The 23,584-nt window shown below is 37.5% G+C and overlaps 1 protein-coding gene across 13 annotated transcripts in view; it reads right to left on the bottom strand.

Moving 5' to 3' along the window:
- The window catches only part of Baz2b (bromodomain adjacent to zinc finger domain 2B), a 214,043-nt gene that overhangs the window by 25,530 nt on the left and 164,929 nt on the right, over nt 1–23,584 (bottom strand). For 6 of the 13 annotated variants that reach the window (XM_087899994.1, XM_048426208.3, XM_087899991.1 and 3 more), the window contains 11 exons: nt 23,096–23,306; nt 17,990–18,082; nt 17,824–17,885; nt 13,884–13,949; nt 12,272–12,337; nt 10,714–10,758; nt 10,447–10,479; nt 9,155–9,220; nt 5,377–5,517; nt 2,315–2,569; nt 1,273–1,487 (listed from right to left, as the gene is read on the bottom strand). In XM_087899994.1, the coding sequence (XP_087756120.1) occupies nt 1,273–1,487; nt 2,315–2,569; nt 5,377–5,517; nt 9,155–9,220; nt 10,447–10,479; nt 10,714–10,758; nt 12,272–12,337; nt 13,884–13,949; nt 17,824–17,885; nt 17,990–18,082; nt 23,096–23,306 (1,253 nt within the window). The remainder of the gene's footprint in view (nt 1–1,272; nt 1,488–2,314; nt 2,570–5,376; nt 5,518–9,154; nt 9,221–10,446; nt 10,480–10,713; nt 10,759–12,271; nt 12,338–13,883; nt 13,950–17,823; nt 17,886–17,989; nt 18,083–23,095; nt 23,307–23,584) is intronic. The other 7 variants (XM_087899992.1, XM_087899986.1, XM_087899993.1 and 4 more) reach the window with 5 other exon arrangements.

Genomic DNA, 23,584 nt, shown 5'->3' on the forward strand with positions numbered 1-23,584 from the left:
AATGTGTCCATTTAACATGCAACATCATATATTTTTATAGGTAAAATGATACAAACAATCACATTTTACATCTACATGGGTTTATGCAACATCATTGACTTTAAAAAAACAGCCATTTCTTCATTAGATACAATGTTACTATTAGGAAAATTACTTTGGTTTCTACTTTAAATCAACAGGGCTGTAAGACACTCTCACAATTCCTTATAAAAATAGCTTTCTGATGGGTTTGGCATATATTTAGTAAATGACCATTTCCACATTCAACTGGGAAATTAGGACATAGATGTACATTTACGTAAGTAATACATACTTATGTACAGATAACATCTCTGTGTATGTATACAGCTCAACATGGAAAATATGGATGTTGTGATATTCGCTGGTGGTAATAAAATGGTGGAGCCTTTATTCTTCCAAGACAGAAAATATCAATGTTCACTGTACAATGAATTTATATGTGTATATATATATATATATATATATTTTAAAGAGCCACTCAGCATTACTATTTGTCATCATGCTTAAGCATAATGAAACAATTCTTTCATAAACAAAATATTAATACACTCTTGGAGATATTTGAAAAGAACACAAAAAATAAATGGTAACAATCATATTACTAGATCATAGCTAAGACAGGTACAGAAGGTTTAATTTGTCTACCAATGGTAAAAATAAATTCACAAATCCTTTTTCCTAAAAAGGTAAAAGACTAAAAGTAAGACAAATTTTTAGACAAATTAAGATTAAGCAAAGGATGAACAGTGAACCTGAAATGCTCGAACACTAGCTAACACTTTTGTGCATAGTAAGTAACAGAGTGGCAGATGCATTTGAAATCTTAAATAAAGTATAAACTACTTCACTGGCAAACTAGAAATCTAAGGTTAGACTAGCATACAACAAAATAAGCAGCTGGATCACAAGGAAAATCAGGTCCTCAAAGACATCAAGGAAAAAGTTCTGGATTCCTAATATAGCTCTGGATTCTAGCACTGTAGCAAACAATAAAGATATCCAATACATGAAGAATTAGCAAAATGATTAAAGAATACATGTAAGAATACAGATTACACATATGCAGAAAGATCATTATGTTCACATATAGAAATAGAACTGAAATAGTATTGCTGGCTATCTTCTAAGGGTGAATTACGATTCTGATTTTCTTCTTGGAGCTAGTCAGTAACTTCCAAAATTTTTCAAAGCAATTTGTGTCTAGTCCCCTGTGACTAGACACACACTGGAAACAGGAAACGCCCGGCCTACCTCACGACGCTCCTGCTGCACGCCAGTTCATTAATGAGGAAGGCGAGGATGGAGGCTTTCTGGGCTGGGCTGTGAGCCTGGAACGCTTTAGTCTTCAGGCTCTCAGTAAGCTCCGTCTGTCCACAGTGCGCTTCCATGAAAATCTGCAAAACCTCCGACACATTGTCTCGATTCACACCCACATTCAGCAAGTGCTCTCCAAGAGCGGTTTTGGCCTAGAAAGTTTGGCATTTTTGTCAATGTTTATCATCTTCATTCATTCAAAAATAAGAATAAAATATTGGCTTATACGCTCTAGATATTACAATAAGGACTTTATCACAGAATTGGAATGGAGATAAGACAGCATGATAGACAGATATTCATTCGCATGCCTATCATGTTCTGTCCCCACTAAACCCTTCCTGGACTGAGGGAAGGAGAAGATGAACATTGATAGGAGACAGCTTTAAGTAGTCATCAAGGATTCTCTGTAAAGACATTTTGGAACAAATGGCAAAGTACTGATGATCAAAATCACTGATTATTTTCCACCTTTATTACATAAGTCCGTGAGTAGGCACATTCTGGAAGCTTAGCTTCCTACAGTATTGTCTAGAGAAACACCTTGAATGTGTATCTGATAAGACAGACAGATGAGTACAAACGGACCCACTGACCAACACAGTCAACACTGTGACCTATATGGCATCCAATAGCCTGCTGTTTACAACCGGAGAACTTCAGAATCAGCATGCAAGTTCTAAATCCTTTAGTAATTATGAATTCTGCTTTTGACAGAAAGCACTGGTATATTTCCATAAATGCCTACAGCTAGAGCAATAGAGTCACCAGTAGACTGGTTCGCATTCCTCCGTCTACCAAGACTCTTCACATTTGCCCCACCTGTAACCTAGTATAAATCTACATTTAACTCCAAAGGATAAAAGTGAACAATGAAGTAAAGAACATCTATACAATCTTCTGCTATCATGGAAAAATTAACCAGCAACACACGGAGAGTACAGACTTAAAGCAATCGGTTAGATTTGGGTGTTTTTACCTTGTATCCTGTAATTAGACCTGGATCACACACAGCAGCTGAGAGGAGTCTCACAAGCAAGTCTTGGACTTCACCCATGCTGTCCCCTACATTTAGCAATCCCTCTTGAAGAACACTGAGGTTTGGAACATCAATATTCACATCAAAGCCCAAAACTTTACCAAAGTTTCGTAAGAACTGCACCACCATGAGACAGTCTGAAAATGTGGTTCCAGAGAGGACAAGTCCTGGGATGCGAGGCCACTCTGGCAAGGGCTGCAAACAAAACACAAGAAAAATTAACGCAGCTTTTAAAAAATTAAGTCTGGATTTTGTTTGTGCATACAACGTTATGTACGTATATTTTGACACTGATTCCCCCTTCAACTGCTGATTAAACATTTATCTCTCTCTCTCTCTATCATCTATGTGGTTGTGTTGTATGCATGCAGGCGGGTATGGGCGGGCATGCAACAAACAGTATGCTTATGGAGGTCAGGAAACAACCGGCAGGAATTGTTTCTCCTGTCCTATGGGTTCTGGAGCTTACCAAATTCAAGTTGTCAGGTTTGATGGCAAATATTTTACTCATCTAGCAAAGATACTAGACATTCCTCCCATACCTATTAAATGAAGTACTTTATTTTTAAAAACAGAGTCTCCCACCAAACACCTCGGGGCTCATTAATTTGGCTGGACAGGTTGGCCAGGGAATTTCTCCCCACTCTGTTCTGGGTTTATGACACCTGGCCATGCCTGTGCCCAGTGTCTACGTGGCTGTTGGGTATACACACGCAGGTGCTGATGCTTGTGTGGCAAATCATCTCTCCAGTTCCCCAAATCATGGCTTTTCTGTCATCCAAAGAAACTTAAGCTGCTGTATTTCTTTATCCTGTATTGGAGGACAGAGTTCCTGTGAGCATTACTGCAGCTCCCAAGGCACGAATAGGTAAATGGTTTTGAAAATAAGCAATCACCTGCAATTCTGGGTTGAGCTCAATATGAATTCAAATTTGACAGCAGAAGAACTGAAATTTTCTTATGTTGATAAAATAAGGTTATATAACAGCATCAACCACACCAAAGCAATCACGTGACCAAAACCAAGCAGCAAAGTAAGCAAATCAAAATACTAAGCATTTCAAAAGTACTGGACCACTACGTAATTATCCACCGAGCTCTTCACTGTTTAATGGTGGGACAGAACTGTTATGAGTTTGCACCATGGGCATTCTGGTTGCAAAGAGTAGGCCCATCAGCAGCTAACTGCTGCAGTAAGTTATTGGGTCCACATTACCAAAACTCATGAGTCTAATATCAATCCAACTCTAGGGCTGTAGGTCCCTGTGTTTAGTAAAGCATCAATATGAGCTTTAGTATTAAAATTAGAGAGAAATCTCTTTGCCACTTCTGTACGCACACATAGACAGCACTCTAATAATTAAGCTACATTAAGTTTATTATAGACATTAAAATGCATTCAATAGGTAATCTAAATTAGGCATATTTTGCCCATTTTTGTAATTTAAATTTTGTATGGAAAAAGAAGTAATTTAGAAGTATTATCTGAATCGGCCCTTTACTCTGCCCTTACTCAGGTAACTCACGGAAGAATTTTTTAATATTGTTTGAAAACACTTAATTATGAATAATAGCCAATGCTCTACTTGAAAGCCAGTTAATTTTGCCTTCCTTTTTCTTGAACTATATCAGATATACACAATTCTGTATAATTCTAAAAAAATCATTAAACAAAGCTTTAAAAAAAAAGTATGGCTGGGGGCTGGAGAGGATGGCTCAGTGGTTAAGAGCATTGCCTGCTCTTCCAAAGGTCCTGAGTTCAATTCCCAGCAACCACATGGTGGTTCACAACCATCTGTAATGAGGTCTGGGGCACTCTTCTGGCCTGCAGGCATACACACAGACAGAATTATATATACATAATAAATTAACAAAAAGTATGGTTTAAAATAAAGAATCATTTAACAATTCATATGATTTAAGTGAAAATAAAAGATGCAAGATAACCAGGCAGTGGCGATGCATGCCTTTAGATCTCTGTGAGTTCGAGGTCAGCCTGGTCTAAAGAGTGATTCAGAGACAGACAGGGCTATTAAATAGAGCAACCTTGTCTGGAAAGGAAAAAAAGATATAAGAAAAAAGAATTCATTTCAAATTTAAAAAGTTTGCTCACTATAAGATTATGAAAGATGCTAGTTAATTTAAAGGGAAAAACCTATTCTGCTTAGGAAAATATATACTGATAAGTATACATTAATTTTTATCTTAAAGCAGTTATTCTAAGTAAAATAAATTGGATGTTAATTTAATGCAAGCCCTACTGAGGCACGAAATAATTGTGTTAATCACACTACTGGAGGGGATCATATGAGCCAGGGTAATAATACATAACAGATGGGTACGGCAGAAGCACACATACAGCTGCTATAGACCAGGCACGGTGACAGACTACAGGGTGGTCAGAAAAATTGTAAGCATTATTGATCTGCCTATGAGACTGGAAGAGAAAACCCGAGCTTCTGGTTCCATGGCTGGGCAGCTTCTTGGATGTCGAGATGATAAGGAGCATGGCCTCTAACGGCAAGCAAACTGTGATCACGGGCAAGCTTCCTCTTTTGTCTCAGTTTTTCATCAACAAATTGAGACAAATAAACACCAGTGCCATGGGACTTTACTGAAGACTAGATCAAAACACGTCCTTCAGGGAATTCCTGTAGGTACTCAGCATGCAGTGGACTCATTCAATAAAGCAGCTGACCAACGGGAGGAACTCGGATAAATCATGTGTCTATGGGGTAAAGGGATGCCACGCCTTTCTGTGCTCAGCTACTGGATAGAGCCGCAGAGACACATCGGCTTCTCTGCCCTGTCCTTGCGATTTCTGGGGTCCATCTACGAGGACCGAAAGGTCTGCAGTGGTGCAATGACCAGCAAAAGGACAGCTGACAATCCAGGCCGAGCTGACCACGCTTGGAAACTTGTTGTGCTTCTGGAAAGGGAAAGTGGTAAGAAAACTAGAGAAATGGGATTTGCAAGAGAAACGGCTCACGCATCATGATCACCTTTTGGTCTGCTAAGCACATGTCTTCATTAGGCTTCTTTAGTTCCTTTGCCATTTCTAACTCCAGCCTCCGCTGCTCGAGTTTGCGCTCCTTATTCAGTCTTTTCTCATCGCGTTTCTCTTGTTTCAATCGCTCTTTCTCCTGAAAGAGAAAATCACGCACAAGAAATCTTAATCCTGACAACTGTTTGAAAACACTCTAATGGATGTTTCCACAGCGATCAAATTATTATTATTTCAGTGAACAGAATCATCTCTAAGAAGCCTAGGAATAAGTTGAGAATTGTATAGAAACAAAGACTTTGCTTTTAAGTATTTTGACATTTGAATATTTTTAATATTTTATTTATTTTTTAATTTTATGTTCACATTTGTCTGTGTAAGGATGTAAGATCCTGTGGAATTGAAGGTTACAAAAAGTTGTGAGTTGTCATGTGGGTGCTGGGAATTAAAACTGGACTCCCAAGCTGTGCACCTGCTCCTTAATGTAACTGTGTCCTCAGGAGGATAGGGTACCTGGCAGGTAACTCAAAAAAGCATTCACGACTTTTCTGAATCTCAGCCACTACTGTCCAGTTTTCCTTTCTAACAATTTGTTAGCCTAAACACTGCTATTATTTTTCACTCTTATCATGTAATTCTAACGCATATAGTGTGACATAACACCTACAATGACTTAAGCATGCGATTAATTTGCTAAATGGTTAGTTCTTCAAAAGCCTTAAAAGTAACTAAGGAAAAACATCCGAGTCAGTAATTAAACATATTCTTTAAGCAATTCCCTTATGCTTCCTTCTGTAGACAAGGATAATTTGATCTCTAGTCTTCAGTTTCTTTTTATCATTCTAATTATGAGACTTCCATCATAAATTTTACTAAAATCTTGAGAAGCCACTTAAATTTCACTTCAAGGTTTCAAATAAATGTAAACTCAGAGATTATCTTAAACAGAACTGGGGTGAAAATTTAGAATTGGTTTATTCTAAGTAAGTTTATTTAGAAGGTGCTAAAAAATGTTAACACAATTTCAGATATTCTATAGTATAATACTAAAAAGGTAAATAAATTAACCACTTATTTACAAAAAGAAAAAAACATAGAAAGGATATTTCTAAACTAGAAATTCAATAGTAGGACGAAATTCTTTTTAAAAGTAACATCACAGTACACAATGAACCATAAACACCATCTGTGCCCCTTCCTTAGACAGAAGGCCCTGCGACGTATGTGAGCACCATGGCTAAAGATGGATATCAAACAAGAGAAAAAGTACAGAAACTCAAGGAAATCGAGTAACTCATTAATGAAAAAGGGGTCAAAGCAGAAATTAAGAAGAAAATTCAAAACGTTTTGAATTTAATGAAAATTAAAAACACAACATATCCAAGCTATGGGATACAATGAAGGAAATTGAAAAATCTTATTTTAGTAAGTAACTTAATGAAATACTTAAAGAAAACAAACAAACAAACAAACAAAAATAATAGCCAAAAAGAGTATACAGCAGGAAATAGTCAAACTTAGGAAAGAAGTCAATGAAACAGAAACAAACAAGAACGAAAATACAAAGAATCAATAAAACAAAGAACAGTTCTTTGAGCAAATCAACCATGTTCACAAATCATTATCTAAATCAATCCAAAGATAGATGCAAATTGATAAAAATTGAGATGAAAAGGGAGAAATTATAAGACACTGAGGAAATTCTGAAAATCATAAGAACATACTTTAAAAATCTGTATTTCACCCAACTAGAAATCCTAAAATAAATGGATGAATTTCTTAATATGTCAACCTATCAAAATTAAATCAAGATGAAATAAATAATGTAAATTGATCCAAATGCCTTAGTAAAATAGAAGCCGTAGTTAAAACTTTCCCAACAAGTAAGAGCCCAGAACAAGATGGATTGAGCACAGAATTCTACCACAGCTTCAAAAAACTGAAGTCATTATGCCTCAAATTATTCCACAAAATAGAAACTGAAGGAACACATATTAATACTTTTTATGAAGCTACTCATAATTGATACCAAAACCACATAAGGATCCTATAAAAAGAGAAAATTACAGAAAAATATCCCTTATGAATATTTAAAAATTCTCAAGAAAATACTTGCAAACTGAATTCAGCAACATATCAAAAAGATTATTTATCATGATCAAATTGGCTTTATCCCAGAGATGCAGGGATTGTTCTATTTCTACTACATAAACAGATTGAAAGCCAAAGACCCACATGATCATCTCATTAGATTCAGAAAATGCCCTATTGCAGAAGAAAACACAAACTCACGCCATTAAGCACAGAGAAGTTGAGCTGGTGCCCAACCAAAAGCCTCACCCCTAGTAACCAGCATTCATCGTACTGGAAGGTACTCAGCACAGGACAGCTACCAAAGGAGGAAAATAATCAGTATCACACAGCTACAAATACTGAGACAGCTACTTGTCTGCAGGATACACTGGTAATAGTGGCATAAATGTTATGGGAGTAACCAATCATTTAAAAAAAATGGATTGAAGGCCCAGTCCATGACAATCCTTACACTGCTGAAGTTGTCACAAACCTGACACTAGACAGGTTAAGGGGCTAGGGGGGAGTGTACTATTATTATCCTAGAAAACTAATATAGCAATGAAATGACTCCTAATGTATATCCCTATATCCACAGATCCCTGCCTCACTCAGGTCATAGAGAAACTTCTTCGTGTAATTAACAAAGAGACCGACAACTGGACAATGTGTAGAGGATGAGAACTTCAGAGAAGTTAGTCCCTAATGGAAGGTTGTCATCAAACCAAGGGTCACCAGGGTCATGGGTCATATGAAGAAGTAGCAAAAAGATTTGAAGAGCAGAGATGATGGATTAGTCTAAGGATCAGTGTCTTCTACACATAACCAGGACTGATGCACAAATGAACTCACAGAGTCTATGGCAGCATGCATAGGGCCAGCACAGGCTCTAACCACACAAAATCCCAGCACTGAAAGGGTAAGTAGGCAAAAGTCCCATACCTGACCAAGATGCTATTTGCAATTGATACCTGCTGAAAAAGGGAAAATCAGTTTTCTCTGACAGAGTGACAATGAGTATATAAATTATAGTTCAGGGCAGGCCCAATGCCCAGGAACAGATGGCCAATACAAAATGAATGCTGAGCTTTTACGGATGTGTGTATGGGGGGAGGGGAGTTTTATCTCATTTCTTTAGTATCTTCTTTTTGTCTTAATGGCATTTTGTTCATTTCAGCTATTTTTTGAGAGCAGGCGAGTGAGCAGGTAACATTGTTGAGTAAACATTAAGTTGGGCGGGTAACAAGGAACTGGGAAGAGTTTGGGGAAGGAAAAAATGATTGAAATATATTCCATGAAAAGAATTTTTTAAAAAAGAAAGAAATAGCAGAAAAAAACTACAAATTTGGTTAAGGCTGGAGAGATGGTTCATGAGATGAGAGTAGTGGTTGATCTCCCTGAGGACCTGATTCAATCCTTAGAACACACACACAGCATGTGTAATTTCATACATAGAACATGCTTAAGAAAAGTTCTGATGGCAAAAGTTTGTGGATCGTGTGATTAGGATCTAAACGAAAGTTCCTGGAACCTCTACACCTGCTATAAGATTAGTTTTGTGAGATCCTGGTTACAGTAATAAGGAGCCAGTTAGCTCATCAGTGTCATCCAACACACTAAGAATCACGACAAACCTGTACTCTGAAAAAGCTACAATAGCTACTGCTTCAGGAAAACCAAGTCCTCTAGGAACGCACACTTACTTCTGCTTTCTTACGTGCTTCCATAGCTTTCATGAGCATCATATGCTGTCGCCTTCGCTCCCGTTCCTGCAAGGCCAGATAAAATTAGGAGAACAACTCAACCACATTTAACTGTTGGGTCTTCAAATGGAAAAACAACAACAACAACAAAAACAACAACAACAATAACAAAAACTCAATATAGCATGTTTAGCATTTATAGACAAGTCATGGTAAATACTAAATATAAGACAAGAATGGCCATTCTGTGCATGTTTTAGTTCAGGTTTAGAAAGCAAATACAAGAGCAATCAACAGCAAAAAGGTGAAGCAATGAGCATGGAGACAGTGTAAACAGAGCATACAAGGTTTACTTATGGTCAGCTGTGATGCTCCTTCAAAAGCTGCCAGAACAAAAAGCATAATGGTTGGCTGGAACAGGTCAGTTACCTTACATCTGCTATTAGAAAAACCACAAAATACTAGAGCCAATTTTACAAGTTACATTGTTCTTAAAATTTAAGATCAGGCAAAAATTAATCCATAATCACTTTCACATTGTGGTTTTAGAATTGATTAAGTTAATTTCAAGTACAAAATAATTTTAAAATCCAATAGTACACCAATAAATTAGGAAAAAAAATTAAAAGTGTTTATACCAATTAAAAATTAAACTCTTCATGGTTCATACACATATACCAATGAAATGTGATATTCCTATTTACTGATGTCTGATGCTTGATGCACCATTTAAAGGCATAAAAGCTGTACCATGGGCAAATAATAGTAATCTAAAATGCCCACAATAGAAATAAGGTAAGCACTACCTTAATTTGGTAACTAATTTTAATGTAAAAATCGCATATCATTTTTATTTAATCAATATTTTGGCTTTGATATATTTGGTCCCCCAAAGGGGTATTTCCAAAATTTGACTATAAAACCAGAATACAATTCATATTCTCTCATCAAGCAAATTCAAAATTCCCATTGTTCGTAATGGCAGTTTTGCATCTACAAGGATGGGAGAACATGGGTCATAACTGTATCTAAATGTATAATGAGTCAACTTTTCCTGTGACATCAGTAATGTACATTTTTAGAGAGGAGTTTAATGCAATTCAATGAAAACTCTCTGAGACGTATCACACTTCTTATAGACAGACAAGCAGATGTATGCAATGCACTGTGCTGTAAAGCCATGCAGCAGTATGTAATATGACAGCAGCCAGTGCTACACTTTATGCATTGCTATGACAACCATATCACAACCAAATCACAATGCGGTGTTAGATGTACAAAAATAAACATACCCATACCATATCTAGTCTATGCCTCTCCAACTCCTGGTAGAAAGAGTTGGCACAACATTATGAAATAGAAATCACAGAGTCATAAAACCAATTTTAACCCCCCAAAGACACCAATACCAAAGCAAGGCATTAAACTGTAAGACAAAGGGAAAACCAAAGCAGGAATTAACAAGAAATTTTAAAGAAAGTATTTTGAAGTTTCCCACCCCCCCAAATAGTTAAGCAATGACAAAGTACTTTCCACAGTTGCGCTTTGTGCATACAGACCTGGTGCTTCAGGAGGACAGCCTGCTGTCTTCTCAGTTCTTTTTCCTTAAAAATAAGAAACTTTTGATATATGGTTTTTAGGAGATTTAGAGCACATTAAATAAAAAAAAACTTCATTTCAGATAAATTTCCAGCCTTCTAATAGCTTTGACCTCAGAAAATGTTAACTATTCCATCTTTCTTACATTGATGGTGCTCTACCTAAAAGGTAGCTAACATAAACTGCATGGTACAATCAGTAGTAAGTATGTTTGCCTAGTAATCATTTCACCTAAAATTTAATAAATAACTAAAAAGCATACTTCAATGGCAAATTCACTAAATTGACTGAATAGATTGTCAAACATAGGATACAAAAACTGTACATATATTTTAACAATTACTCAATCATTTATGATTCAACTCTTAAAACTAGCCTATTAAAGCCCTTCTCATTCTAAACATAAGGTCCCAAATATACTCTGTGTATGCCTGCGTGTATGTGTGTCCACTCCAAGGGGATTGGACACAATGCAAAATAATTATATAAGTCTGTTACCTACTGATTATTGTTGAACAAGGTAAAATCTCCGTGAAATGAATATTAAAGGTAAATAAATATAAAGGAGAATAGAAGAATTAAGACTACTCTTTATTCTAGAGAACAAAGTATGGGATTATATGTTGAAAAGACTGCAAACCAGACTCAGGGTAGAGCTTAGAAGAAGAGCTTTGCTTAGCTGCATGAATTCTAGTTCATCCCAAGCACAACTACATGGTGCCCCAAACAAAAATGAGCAAATAGCAAAGCATTGCTGCGGCTCTATAGGGTTGAGCTGTGCGGGCAACTGAAGCACTAGCAGGTTCATTCGGCTGCGCCATTCAGAATTCAGAGGAAGGGAAGAGCTAGGCAGGGAAGGAAGAGAATGAATAGAGTGTCTCTCTATGCTTCATGCCAGGGAATTATCGTCAAAACTGATGCACAATTTTGGGACAGACTATAACGGACTGATCCTATTACTATGTAATGACAGCTAACAGTGTTTCTGTCTGGTTCTGCCCGTTTATTTACTTGTTTGTTTATAGACAGAGTCTTGCTTTGTCACTGGACTTGCCATCCACATCTCCTAAGTCTGCTTCCTGACTGCAGGCATGACAGGTATGCATCACCCCACTTGGATTATGCATTTTGTTTCTAATAACTAAAACACTTACTGGACACTAACAGAGAGAGAGTTATGAGGGAGCAGTCAGGTTTGCGGCATGGGTTGAAGCAAAAACATAAATGACACATAAACTAGTTTGGGTGATCATTCTTATCAAGCAAAACTTAAATCCAGATGCCATGCAATAATTTGCATTTCTAACTTGATGTCTTCCATTGATACATATCAAAACAGCACATACCTACATTAAGAAATAAAAAACATACAACAATATACATACAAATAAAAGCACACAGTTACACACATATTTTTCAATAGTAGCTTTAAGAAAAAGTATTTTTTCATGACTGGTATTACACAAATGAAGTTTTTATCTTTGAAAATAAAAACTCTTGATTCTCGGCTAAACTAACCTTTGTTCGTTTCTCGGCCTCCAATAATTTGGCATTTGCCGCTTCTTCCTTCTTTTTCTTTTTAGCCTGTGCATGCAAAACAGGTCTCAAGTCATGCAACAGCACCGCTAAGACTCGCAGCTACATGCCTCACAAAGTACACAGCGATCATGTAACACATATGCAGACAGTTACAAACATCCCCGCCTCGCAGTGTTTCCAAAGACCAATGCTAAAACACATCTGTAAGTACCCTTAACAACCACAAGACAACATCTTTTACTCTATAAACAGATAAACATTTGAAGTAACATTATTTTATCTTAAGAAAAACGACTATAATGTTTTGTATTTTTGAGGATTTTAAAAGAAAATTTACTCCTGAAAAAAATTCAGAAAGTATTAATATTGATGGATAAAAAGAACTTCAAGCACATCTACTTTTGGAACTTCCTTTTCTCCTTGATATTTTGGATAAAGAAATTCATTATTTGGCTGTAAATATTAAATAAAATTTAGTAAATCTGATTTTCACTATCTCTGTATTCAGCGTTTGTTGCTTAACAGGACAGAGCCTGCACTCTGACAGCCAGCCTCACACTATACCACCTGAAGTCACTCACCGTCTGAAAGGGTCTAACTACCTGCTAGTTATTATTGTTCATTTGTTTCCAAAAAGAAGTGTTCTGAATTCGTGAGTTATAAAAGTAACCTAAAGAGGGTGAGGGCATGTCCGTATTTCTAGGAGAAAGCACTGTAACACAAAAACGCCCAAGTCTCCGCAGACCTCAGGGCATACAGTGTTCGACAAAGCAGACCATTCATCAACAGCTGAGGGGGAAAAGAATTGCAGTTAACAAAAGTTTATTTTCCCTGGACGATGGTGGCACACGCCTTTAATCCCATCAATTTGGGAGGCAGAGGCAGATGGATCTCTATGAGTTTGAGGTCTACAGAGCTGGTACTAGCAGAGTCAGGGCTACACAGAGAAACCCTTTCTCAAACAACCAAATACCAAAACAAAAAAACCTTATTTTCACTATATTTTTAGGAAACAGTTTCAAGACATATACCATTTTTGATACAGGACATGAAACATATTTGCCTTTGTCTTGATGAGGCAATTGTTTCTAGCATAGGAAATTATCTCACAACGTGACAGATACTTTAGACCAAAGCCGGGTGAAAATGCCATTCAGATAAAAGTTTCAAACTCTTGTAGGACTTGCTTGAGTCCTGGATGAGCTAAGTCCGCCTTTTCAGTATTTCTTCCTGCTCATTTCTAACTACTAATTTTGATGCTAACACATTCTGCACACCTAATTCTAGTCCTCGCGCAGAGGGGAGTACACTAGGAACCCTGCTAGTGACACAGCACGAGCTCCGTGACATCTATACTGGCTTCTCAAGTCTTCCCTCTCTTGTTGGCTGCTGTTTGTTTTATTTCACTTTCTGGCATTTAGTGATAGGATGGATGAACTCGCTAACAAGAGTCAAAGGCCTCCATCTCCACATTTCTGAATAGACTTTCTAGTGGACGCATTCATCTGGACGAATGCAGTAACAGCTGAGCATTGGAAACGACCCTGCACTTTGAGTTGTTATCTTAGCTATGTTAAATTAAGAATTCTACCTCAAGAATCTGCTGAGCTCGGAGTTCTTTTTCCATTCTGATTTGCTGGATTCTCTTAATTTTTTCCTGTGGGAAACATGATGAAAATTTGAGAAAATAAGTATTTAGGTAAAAAGGCTTAATTGGAGTCAAGTAATTTAAGACATGAATACTAAATTATCAAACGCTTTCCATGCTGGATCCGAAATTCAGCTACTTGTTGTGAGGAGGTTCATAGGAGTTTAGACATTTTCTCATAATGGTAAACTATAAACACAAAACAAACAAACAAAGAGATTGCAAAGCTGATTAACGTTATATATCCGGACAGCATTTTCAACTAACTGCAAGAACAAATAAAACAAAAATACATAAAGCAACGGATAGATTTCTAATACTTACTGAATGAACTGGAACAAAGAACATTATTTCTATAACATGATTTACATGCATGCCTTTGTCAACTTGTCATAAATTTGAAGAATGCTTTAAAATCGCAGCTATATAGTCCTTACATAGCTCTAAGGTCATTATTAAAAATAGTCTCCAATCCTAGAATTTATTTCCATGTTGACAGCATGATGTGCACAGCGCTTTCAACCACAATGATCCAGGAAATTACTTACATCAGATAAACGTCATGTAAAATTTGGTTATATTTTATAACTTAGCAATCATATACGCTTTGATAAGAATTTACATTTTGATCTTTAAAATTACCCTTATATGCTACAATCACAGTCAGAACTTTCATTTTAAATGTTCTTTTGGAAAGTTTCCGACTGGCCTGGATAGGAATGAATACCAGACAACAGCAACGACAAACCCTGACATTTCTGACTTAGATTGGTTCTAAAATTCCTATAGCAAACACATTTCATCTGTATCATACACTGCTGTGTTTCTCTTTCAGTTTCCAGACACGCCTGACTGTGTTTTCCTGGGAATTTTCCATCACTCTGTGTTATTACTGAGTCTCTACAGAGGTGTGTAACACAATCATGATATTTGAGAAATCAGCGATCTAATTCAGAAGACTTATCACATTCTATGACTTTGCTGCTGTGTTCCTTTCCTGACATTGAATATTAGCTGCAGCCTACCAAAAAAAAAAAAAACCTAACTATGTATTTTTATGTTATTTCTAGGTAATAGACTGAAGAAACAAGGTTTGAATTATTTACTTATATTAGAAGTTCCAGGACAGGCTCCAAAGCTACAAAGAACCCTGTCTCAGAAAAAAGAAGAAGAAGAGGAAGAAGAAGAGGAAGAAGAAGAAGAAGAGGAAGAAGAGGAAGAGGAAGAGGAAGAGGAAGAGGAAGAAGAAGAAGAAGAAGAAGAAGAAGAAGAAGAAGAAGAAGAAGAAGAAGAAGAAGAAGTTGTTGAGACCCAAGGAAACATATTCTTGATGAAATCTTTTTTGTTTTTGTCAATCATAAGACTTTTAAAGGGATATGGCCTTAACTCAGCGAAAGCATTACATCTTTCACTCATGTGAGGATATAGAGATTCTTAGACCAAAAGTCATCTGGGGTTAAATATATTCAGTTTAAGCTTTACCATAACAGCTATATATATATATATATATATATAACAGATATTTAACACTAGCATGAAGACTAATATCATTTATAAGATTTATAAATTTCCTATCATATTATGGACCCATTTATTAAGAGGATACTGAGTTCTAACACAGCAAATATTTTGCTATAATGCTAACACTTAGAACTCAGAGTTCCACTCGACTCAGGTGACAGTGTCTGTGCTCACCCTGCTTCATCATGATGCTTCCACAATCTTGCAAAATTCTTTAAAGGATTCTTGTTGTATATGGGGACACATAGCTCCCACAATGGTCAAGGGCTTATGAAGCATCAGGAAAGTCCTGGCAGGGATGGAGTAGGGTTGGGAGCGTGCAGATGTGGGCTTCTGAACACGGCCCATTAAGGGCAGTGATGACCTCACAGTAGTTGTGGCTACCTCTATTGTGTCTACACAAGACAGCACAAGTCAGCAAGCAGCTGGGAATCAGGGAAGGGATCCCTTGCTACCACTGGACTGTTGGCTGCTGTGCATTCTGGGGAAGATGCAGTTATTGTTGTCCGCTGTGTAACCACTAAGGAATCCACCAGGTTCTAATAGATAGTTCCAAACCCACAGTCACACAGATGATCCCAGTTAAACTCAAGGAACTCAAAACAAAATCAAAAACACAATAAAAACAAAACATGAATGAGGGAAAATGACTTATAGGGAAGTCAGTTGGGGTAATAGGAGTAGGAGGAAAATTAGAAAGAGTGGGGGTACTTTTATGATACATGGATGAAATTGACAAAGAAAAATTTCAATACATATTACACATAAAAAACCAGCATGAGCTGGGAGGTGGTGGCATGTACCATTAATCCCAGCACTCAGGAGGCAGAGGCAGGAGAATCTCTGTGAGTTCAACTCCAGCCTGCTCTACAGAGCTAGTGCCAGGACAGTATACAAAGTTACAGAGAAACCTTGTCTGAAAACACCAAAAATAACTAACTAACTAACTAACTAACGAAACTGCCAAAACTTGGATGTTCAAGCAATACCCTCTATCCACTGATACATGAATTTTAACACTGAAAACAACTTGAATTTAATGTATACAAGAACATTAAGATACTTACAAATATTACATATAAAATCCCATATATAAAATTTTGCTTCTTAAAAACTTTAAGAAAAAGGACATGATTAAAAAGTGAAGGAAGTTCTTTTAGGTTTTCCTCTAGGGCCTGTGATATTTCCATTAATGAGTTCAAGGCTAGGTTTATAGTACTAGACCTGAGCTGCCCCTTGGCGAATGGGTACAAGTCCAATCAGACAGATATTAGTTCCACAGCTGCACCCATGAAGACCCCTTGTCATTCTGCTCATTCCTCACTTTGATATGCTATGTAACTGTCTTCAAAAGATTCATCATTAATAAACAAGTAAGTGCAGCTCACGCCCTCATCAATAAGTTTCTGTTTGTATTAGATGGCGACTGTCACAGAGAACCACAACTGGTTTAACTGCAGAAAAAAGAGACTGAGGCGTCCTGATCCTCGGCAGTCAGACACTGACACCACTCAAGTCTCGGAGACATCCGGCAAGAGTGGTCAGGTAAACGGGAGGAGCCAGGGGCTAGGGAACTGCTGCAAACAGTGTTTTATGGAAATGACAGGAATATTGCAAACATGAATTCAAAATGTTTGCCTGCAAGACCATCCGGTTATCATCCCACCATGGGTAGGGGAAGAGCTTACAAGGCCTGAACTTCAGGGATGGGGCCTCCATACATGTGGCCCACACCCCAGAGGTCAGCCCTTCATCCATGTACATATGAACAACACTAGCTGGACTCAGGAGAGTAGAGATCACACACACATACTCATATTCTCTCTCTCTCTCTCTCTCACACACACACATTCAGTTTAATAGTGTTTATCTTAAAAATACAAGAACCTGAGTTCCAATATCAGAACCCACATTAAAAACAAAGAAAGAGAGAGAGAGAGAGAGAGAGAGAGAGAGAGAAAGGAAGAAAGTCACGTCTGCAAAGATGACTCCACAGTGAATACTTAATACTGGTAGCTTTTGCAGAAGACTTTGGTTTGTTAAGACACATGGTAGTTCTTAACCATCTGTAACAACAGCTCTGGAGGATTCAATGCTTTCTTCTGGCCTCCATGGGTACCAGGCATAGATGTAGTACAAATACATACATGGAGGTAAACACTCATTCATATAAAATAATAAATATCTCTTGAAATATTAAAAATAAAAGGAGTAAAAAAATTTTTAGGATGGCAACTTTCTAAACAGACAGAGGCATTCCCACATAACAGTGGCTGTGCAGCAATTAGGTGGGAACCGTGTCCGCACAGACGCAGATCACGGGAAGGCGGACTAGAAGTCCGCTGCAGCACATGGGACACACCTGCTGCTTCAGAATCTTCATCTGTTCTTTCTGCTTCCGCTTCTCTTCGGCAGCCATTATTGCTGTTAAGAGAAACCAAAGCACGTCTGCCATCACAGAAACACAGGATGGGAAGGCAGACCAGGAATCCCCAGATCCCACCTTTCAACGCATGTAAGTCTCCTACCCTGTTGTTTTTTGGCTTCTTTGGCAACCCGTGCCTGTTCTTGCTTTTGAAGTTTTCTCAGAAGCTTAATTTGTGCTGCTTGTCTGGCTATTTCTGAAAAATACAAATTTCACAGGGTATAATTAACGACATTATATACCTGATAAACTCAAAGAATAACTGTGGAACTGGTGCTGTGTCACCACGAATGATGCCTAAGGGGAGATACAGACCAGGCAGGAAAGCAGTTTGGTAGAGAATGACATACTCATTCCCACCCTAGAAAGGGCCAGATTAGGAGACTGTGGTAGCCCCAGCAATGGAACAGTTGGGACAAAGCGATCATGAATTTTAAAGCCCCCAAAAGTTAGAAAAGAACTGCCAAACTTTTAATAAATTATGAAGAAAAGAATAATTATATAAATGTGATCCCCATCCCAGAGCTCATATAGGCATCCTTTCGCATCACAAGAAAAGTTTCCTTTGAGTTAAGTAGCTGCTGAGATGTAAGAATATCAGTTAGCTTCAATCTTAACACACACATATACAAAATCACACACACACACACAGACACACACACACAAACACACATACTTTCACATACTTGTAAAGGCTGAGACCTCTAGCCAAACTTGTATTTCAGTTAGCTGTGCTAGTGATTAAATCCTTGAATCTAGTGATATTTTCATTTACACAGCAGAACTAAAACTCTTAAAATAAAAAGTAGAAACTACCGAGCAGACAGACAGCTTAACAAGCCCATGGCTGTGTGAGTCCGCCCACCGAGTCTCACTCCCAGAACCCCTGCTGCAGGAGAAAACAAACTCATCTTCAAAGTTCATCTCTGACCTCCACATGTGCAACATGGCACATATGCATTTCATTCATACACACATCATTATGCACATACACGAATATTATTAAAAACATTTCAATGAATGAAGGTCTTGTAACTTTAAAGGACAGACATAAGGATCTGGGGCGAAAAGAGTCCCTCTCATCAAGAGATGGAATAAACTCTGCCCCTAGATTCTGAATTCAGCCATGGTCAAAAGGATGTTAGCTGAAACGAGAGGGCGTTCAAGAAGACATGTTCTCTATTGCCCCAAAGCCATGCTTTGCCCACCAATCAAGGACATGCTTTAGATTGGCTGCGGGATATTGAATACATGGAGACAACTGAGCCCACATAAATGAACAATCCCAGCCAAGACCGATGAAGCTGCTCTCACTGATTTCATCTGGAAAAGTGATTCGCTCTTAGTGCCCTGAGTCACTGAGATCTAGTAGTTGGTTGTTAGTGTAGACATGGGCATATGGAAAAAGAAACCATACAATGTCATTATTCTCCTCAATGGCAAGTGCAATCTGCATGCTATGAACTCTGAAAGGGAGGGAGCATAATAATACCTGAAAAATATTTTAGAAAGTACTACTTTACAACACAGAACAACAGTTCTAAATTATGTAGCTGATAAAGATGTTATATAAGCTATATTAACTGACAATGATTATGTATTTCTACCTTTCATTGAATGTGGGCAAAGCAAAAATTTACATGATTTTATTTAATTTTTACAGCTATTTTATAACAAATAATATTACACACAGCATATAAATGTTGAAGGCGCACAGAAGTATACCGCAGCGAAAGCAGAAGCTCACATCTGTCTGATCTGCCCGTTTACATCTCACTATGAGGAAAACCCTCGAAGCAGCATTGGAAGTTAGCCATGTCGTCTATGAAATGATGACCACGAATTTTCTACATAGCAATTCTGAAAGGAAAGTGGGTATGAAAGAGTCTAATTTGATGTAGCAAACTATAGATGTTACTGGAAGATTAAAAAAGCTGATGCCGAAATACATCGTGACCTTCCAATAATGCTCACTATTGGATATCACAGGTACTACGAACACTTTCTGAGTTATGGAAAGATCTCTTACATAGTAAACACCTTAGAAATAAACATCTCTAAATTATGCAAAGAAAGCGACCTCTGCTAACAGTATGAGAGAAGACAATCATAATAATAAAGAAAAAACAGATTTTCAATATTTAAGAATTAAATGTGGGTTTTTTTGTTTTTGCTAAACTCTGATTTAAAGGTTAAACTGTCTTAAGTAGAAAAGTCAATGTGATTTAGAAAACAGTTTCTGAAAAAGTTACTTAAGCTAAATTCTTTCTCTAATAGAAGCATGGATTTCGGAAATCCTGAAAATGTCATAATGAAAACAAATAATTTGCCCAAAAAGTAGATGCTAATTTTTTAAATGTCTGCCTTAAATTCAAAAATAAGTATTAAGTCTCAAATAAACTCATAGCACATAGAATTAGTGTGACCTTTTAGACACACGTCCTTTCTTTGCAGTATGACTGAATCTGAAGGTGCCAGGCAGCTGCCAGCACGCCTTCTTAGAGTCCCTGGGGAAAGCACTGTCTTCCCACACCTCTAGCTCTGTGACACCCAGTGTCAGCTGCTATTTTCTGCTGTACACAACTTGAGGTGTTAGTGTCAGTCAATTAACACACGCTTTATTTACATGCACTTGGAGCCACTATTATATCAGAACAGTGTCAGATTTTAAACTATTCGCTGCTGCTTAATCTCTACAAAAGGAGCACACAACAAAATCCATACACTTGTAAATGTAAAACTATTATTTACTTATATATTATTGTGTGCAAGTGGACGTGAGTGCATGAGCCATGGCAGGTATGTAGAGGTCAGAGGACAAGTTGGTGGAACCATTTTACACCTCCCACCTTGATGTGGGGGGCGGGGGGTCCCAGGGACAAAACTCAGATCACAAGGCCTGGGCAGGAAGTAACTTTACCCATTGAGTTATCTTGCCGGATCAAATATAGCAACCATTTATTGTTAAATATTGAATGCTGTGGCAAGGATGCTCAGTGCATAAGGACGGTTACCACCAAGCTGGCGACCTGAATTTGATCCCAAGAAAGAACATGGTGAAAGGAAAGAACCAATACCTGCAATTTGTCCTGTGACCTCCACAATGTGTGGTGACACAAATGTATCCTATTCTTAATAAATTAATAAATGTAAAAAGAAAACGCTAAGTGATTACGCACGCAAACAATAAGGACTGAGTGAATGAAGTCCATTACAACCAAAGACAAAGATGTCATGAACTAAAATCAATTTGAAATCTAGAAGAATAAAATTCTGGATAAAAAAAAGACAATTAGTTTCTTTGCTCCAACAGAGCTAACATTTCAAATTTATTTATTTATCCATTCATTCATCTTAAATATTAAATATTCATTTATTTGTTTGTTTATTATGTAATACAGTGTTTTGCTTGCATGCAAGTATGCACACCAGAAGAGGGCGCTAGCTCTCATTACAGATGGCTGTGAGTCACCATGTGGTTGCGGGGAACTGAACTCAGGTCCTACGTGGTGGAAGAAAAGGACTGACTCAAGCAAGCTCTTATCTGACCCCCACACATGTGCTGTCTTATATGTACCCATACACACAGATGCATGCACGCACACTGGAAAACAATACTGAAAATGCAATTTTAAAAACTTTAAATTAAAGTCAGACGTGGTGGTACACACCTCTTATCCCAGCACTCAGGAGGCAGGGCAGGGCCAGGCAGATCTCTGTGAGACTGAGGCCTAGCCTGGTCTACAGAGCTAGTTCCAGGACAGCCAGGGCTACCCAAAAAGTCCTGTCTTGAAAAAACAAAAAACAAATACCCCCCCAAAGCATAAAAACAACATTAAACTAATTTTTAAAATTCATCTGCTCTTAATATATTTACTGTTTTGCTTTTACTCTTGACTAAATTATTAGGAAGATGTAAATATTAAGATAAAGAAAATAACAAAAAATAGACTGTGTTAAGGCAGAGAAAGACTAAAGCTATACTGTTAGATGCTAGTCAGTAGTTACGTAAATGCAACTGGATGAAATATGAACTGGAACAACCATTTTAGAAACAGTATCTGACTGCTGATTCACCTAAAAATGAACAACTGGTATGATCTATGTGAAATAAATACATATAAATGTTTAACATATGTTTATTATTATTGTTTGTGATGGTAAAGCTTCATTAAAAGAGTGACGTTCTAATGAGAACGGTAAAGAAACCCATGGCAACGCTGACTGCTGAGCCACTGGAGGGCTGGCTCCTATTTGCAGAAAGATGACCAAGATCGAGCTGACAACGTTTAAACTGAATAAGGTATACACGGGAACCTGTTTTAGAAATTAACAAGCACATGTGTAGGTGAAGCTTGAATGTGGATATGTGTACACATTTCTAGAGAGAGTAACAGAAACTTGTTAAGACTCCACTGATGATGGAGAGTAAGAGCTTTCTTTTCAAGGATTTTCTTCCTTGAGTTTTTTCCTATGATTATAATTAATCTATAATGAGCAGAAACACATTTTGGATTATTGTCTCTAGGTATTATATTCTAGATAAAACATTCTTGAAATGACATAAAACTCTGATAGCCTTTTAACCATAACTTTAATGAATAAAAATTTAAGCCATCAGTTATCTGAACAAATATGCTTTAAGTTCAAGATATTTACACAAGACGAACGCTCAAGACAACCGAGAGAGGTTTCCCTGCTGCACACAGCAGCTCAGACTCCAGAGCAGAACAACTGCTTTGTCTTAGTCTTCCTGTGTAATAAGGAACAGCTCCAAGGTACTTTATGTGTAATTCTGAGTCAATATGAGTACTGTGAACTTAATAAATCTGCTTTCTGGTGCCCTTGTCATGCCTTCTAAAATACACCGACCATTTCAGCATCCTGGAATTGCATACCCAGACTACAGGAGACTGCACACTAAAGCACTTGGGTTAGTACCAGTAAATGAAGTTCTCCAGCTGAACACTTCAAAGAACTGGGAGTTGTCACGAGGAAAATCCCAGGTTGGGAAACCTTTAGGGCACATGTCAAGGGCTCGCTGCTCCAATTCTGTGCAAACCACTTTAACTGTAGCACAACTATGGAGAAATGGTTACAGATTCAAAAACTCCTTATTTAAGAGCAGCGTCAATCACTTCCAAGTCAAAAGTATAAGAAGGACGACTGTTGGGTTTTTGTGCGATTGCTAGTGACAGGTGCTTCTCACCTTGAGCCTGCAGTTTCCTTAACAATTTTGCATCCGTGCTATCTAGAAACTCTGCACTGCCGACGTTGGGAGGGCGACCCTTCCGGCGTTTCATCCTCGACTCCTCTCTTGCTCTTGGTCTATCTGGATTGGGTGGTCTTCCTCTTCGGCCTTCCATTGCCCTGATGCGAGGAATGACATCCTCTTCTTTCAAAAGACACCACTGCATTCCCTGTTAATTAATTGCAGACAGAAATGTCACAAATACATTAAAAATAAGGGGTCAACAAAACAGAAAACTCTAGTTAAAACCAGAGTTTTTTTAATTTATAAAGCTGGTATAAAATTTAACTTTTAAAAACTAAATTTAGTAATTTTTCTATGGTAAATCTTTAATATTCTTGTCAAATTATTTCTTCCTTCATTAAGTACATAGACAGTTCTGTGTCTGTGTCTATACGCACACAGAGAGACCTAACATAATCATCACTGCCAAATACAAGTGTGACA

This window comes from Myodes glareolus, chromosome 21 (assembly GCF_982192425.1).
Source record: "Myodes glareolus chromosome 21, mMyoGla1.1, whole genome shotgun sequence".
NCBI classification, from domain to species: domain Eukaryota; kingdom Metazoa; phylum Chordata; class Mammalia; order Rodentia; family Cricetidae; genus Myodes; species Myodes glareolus.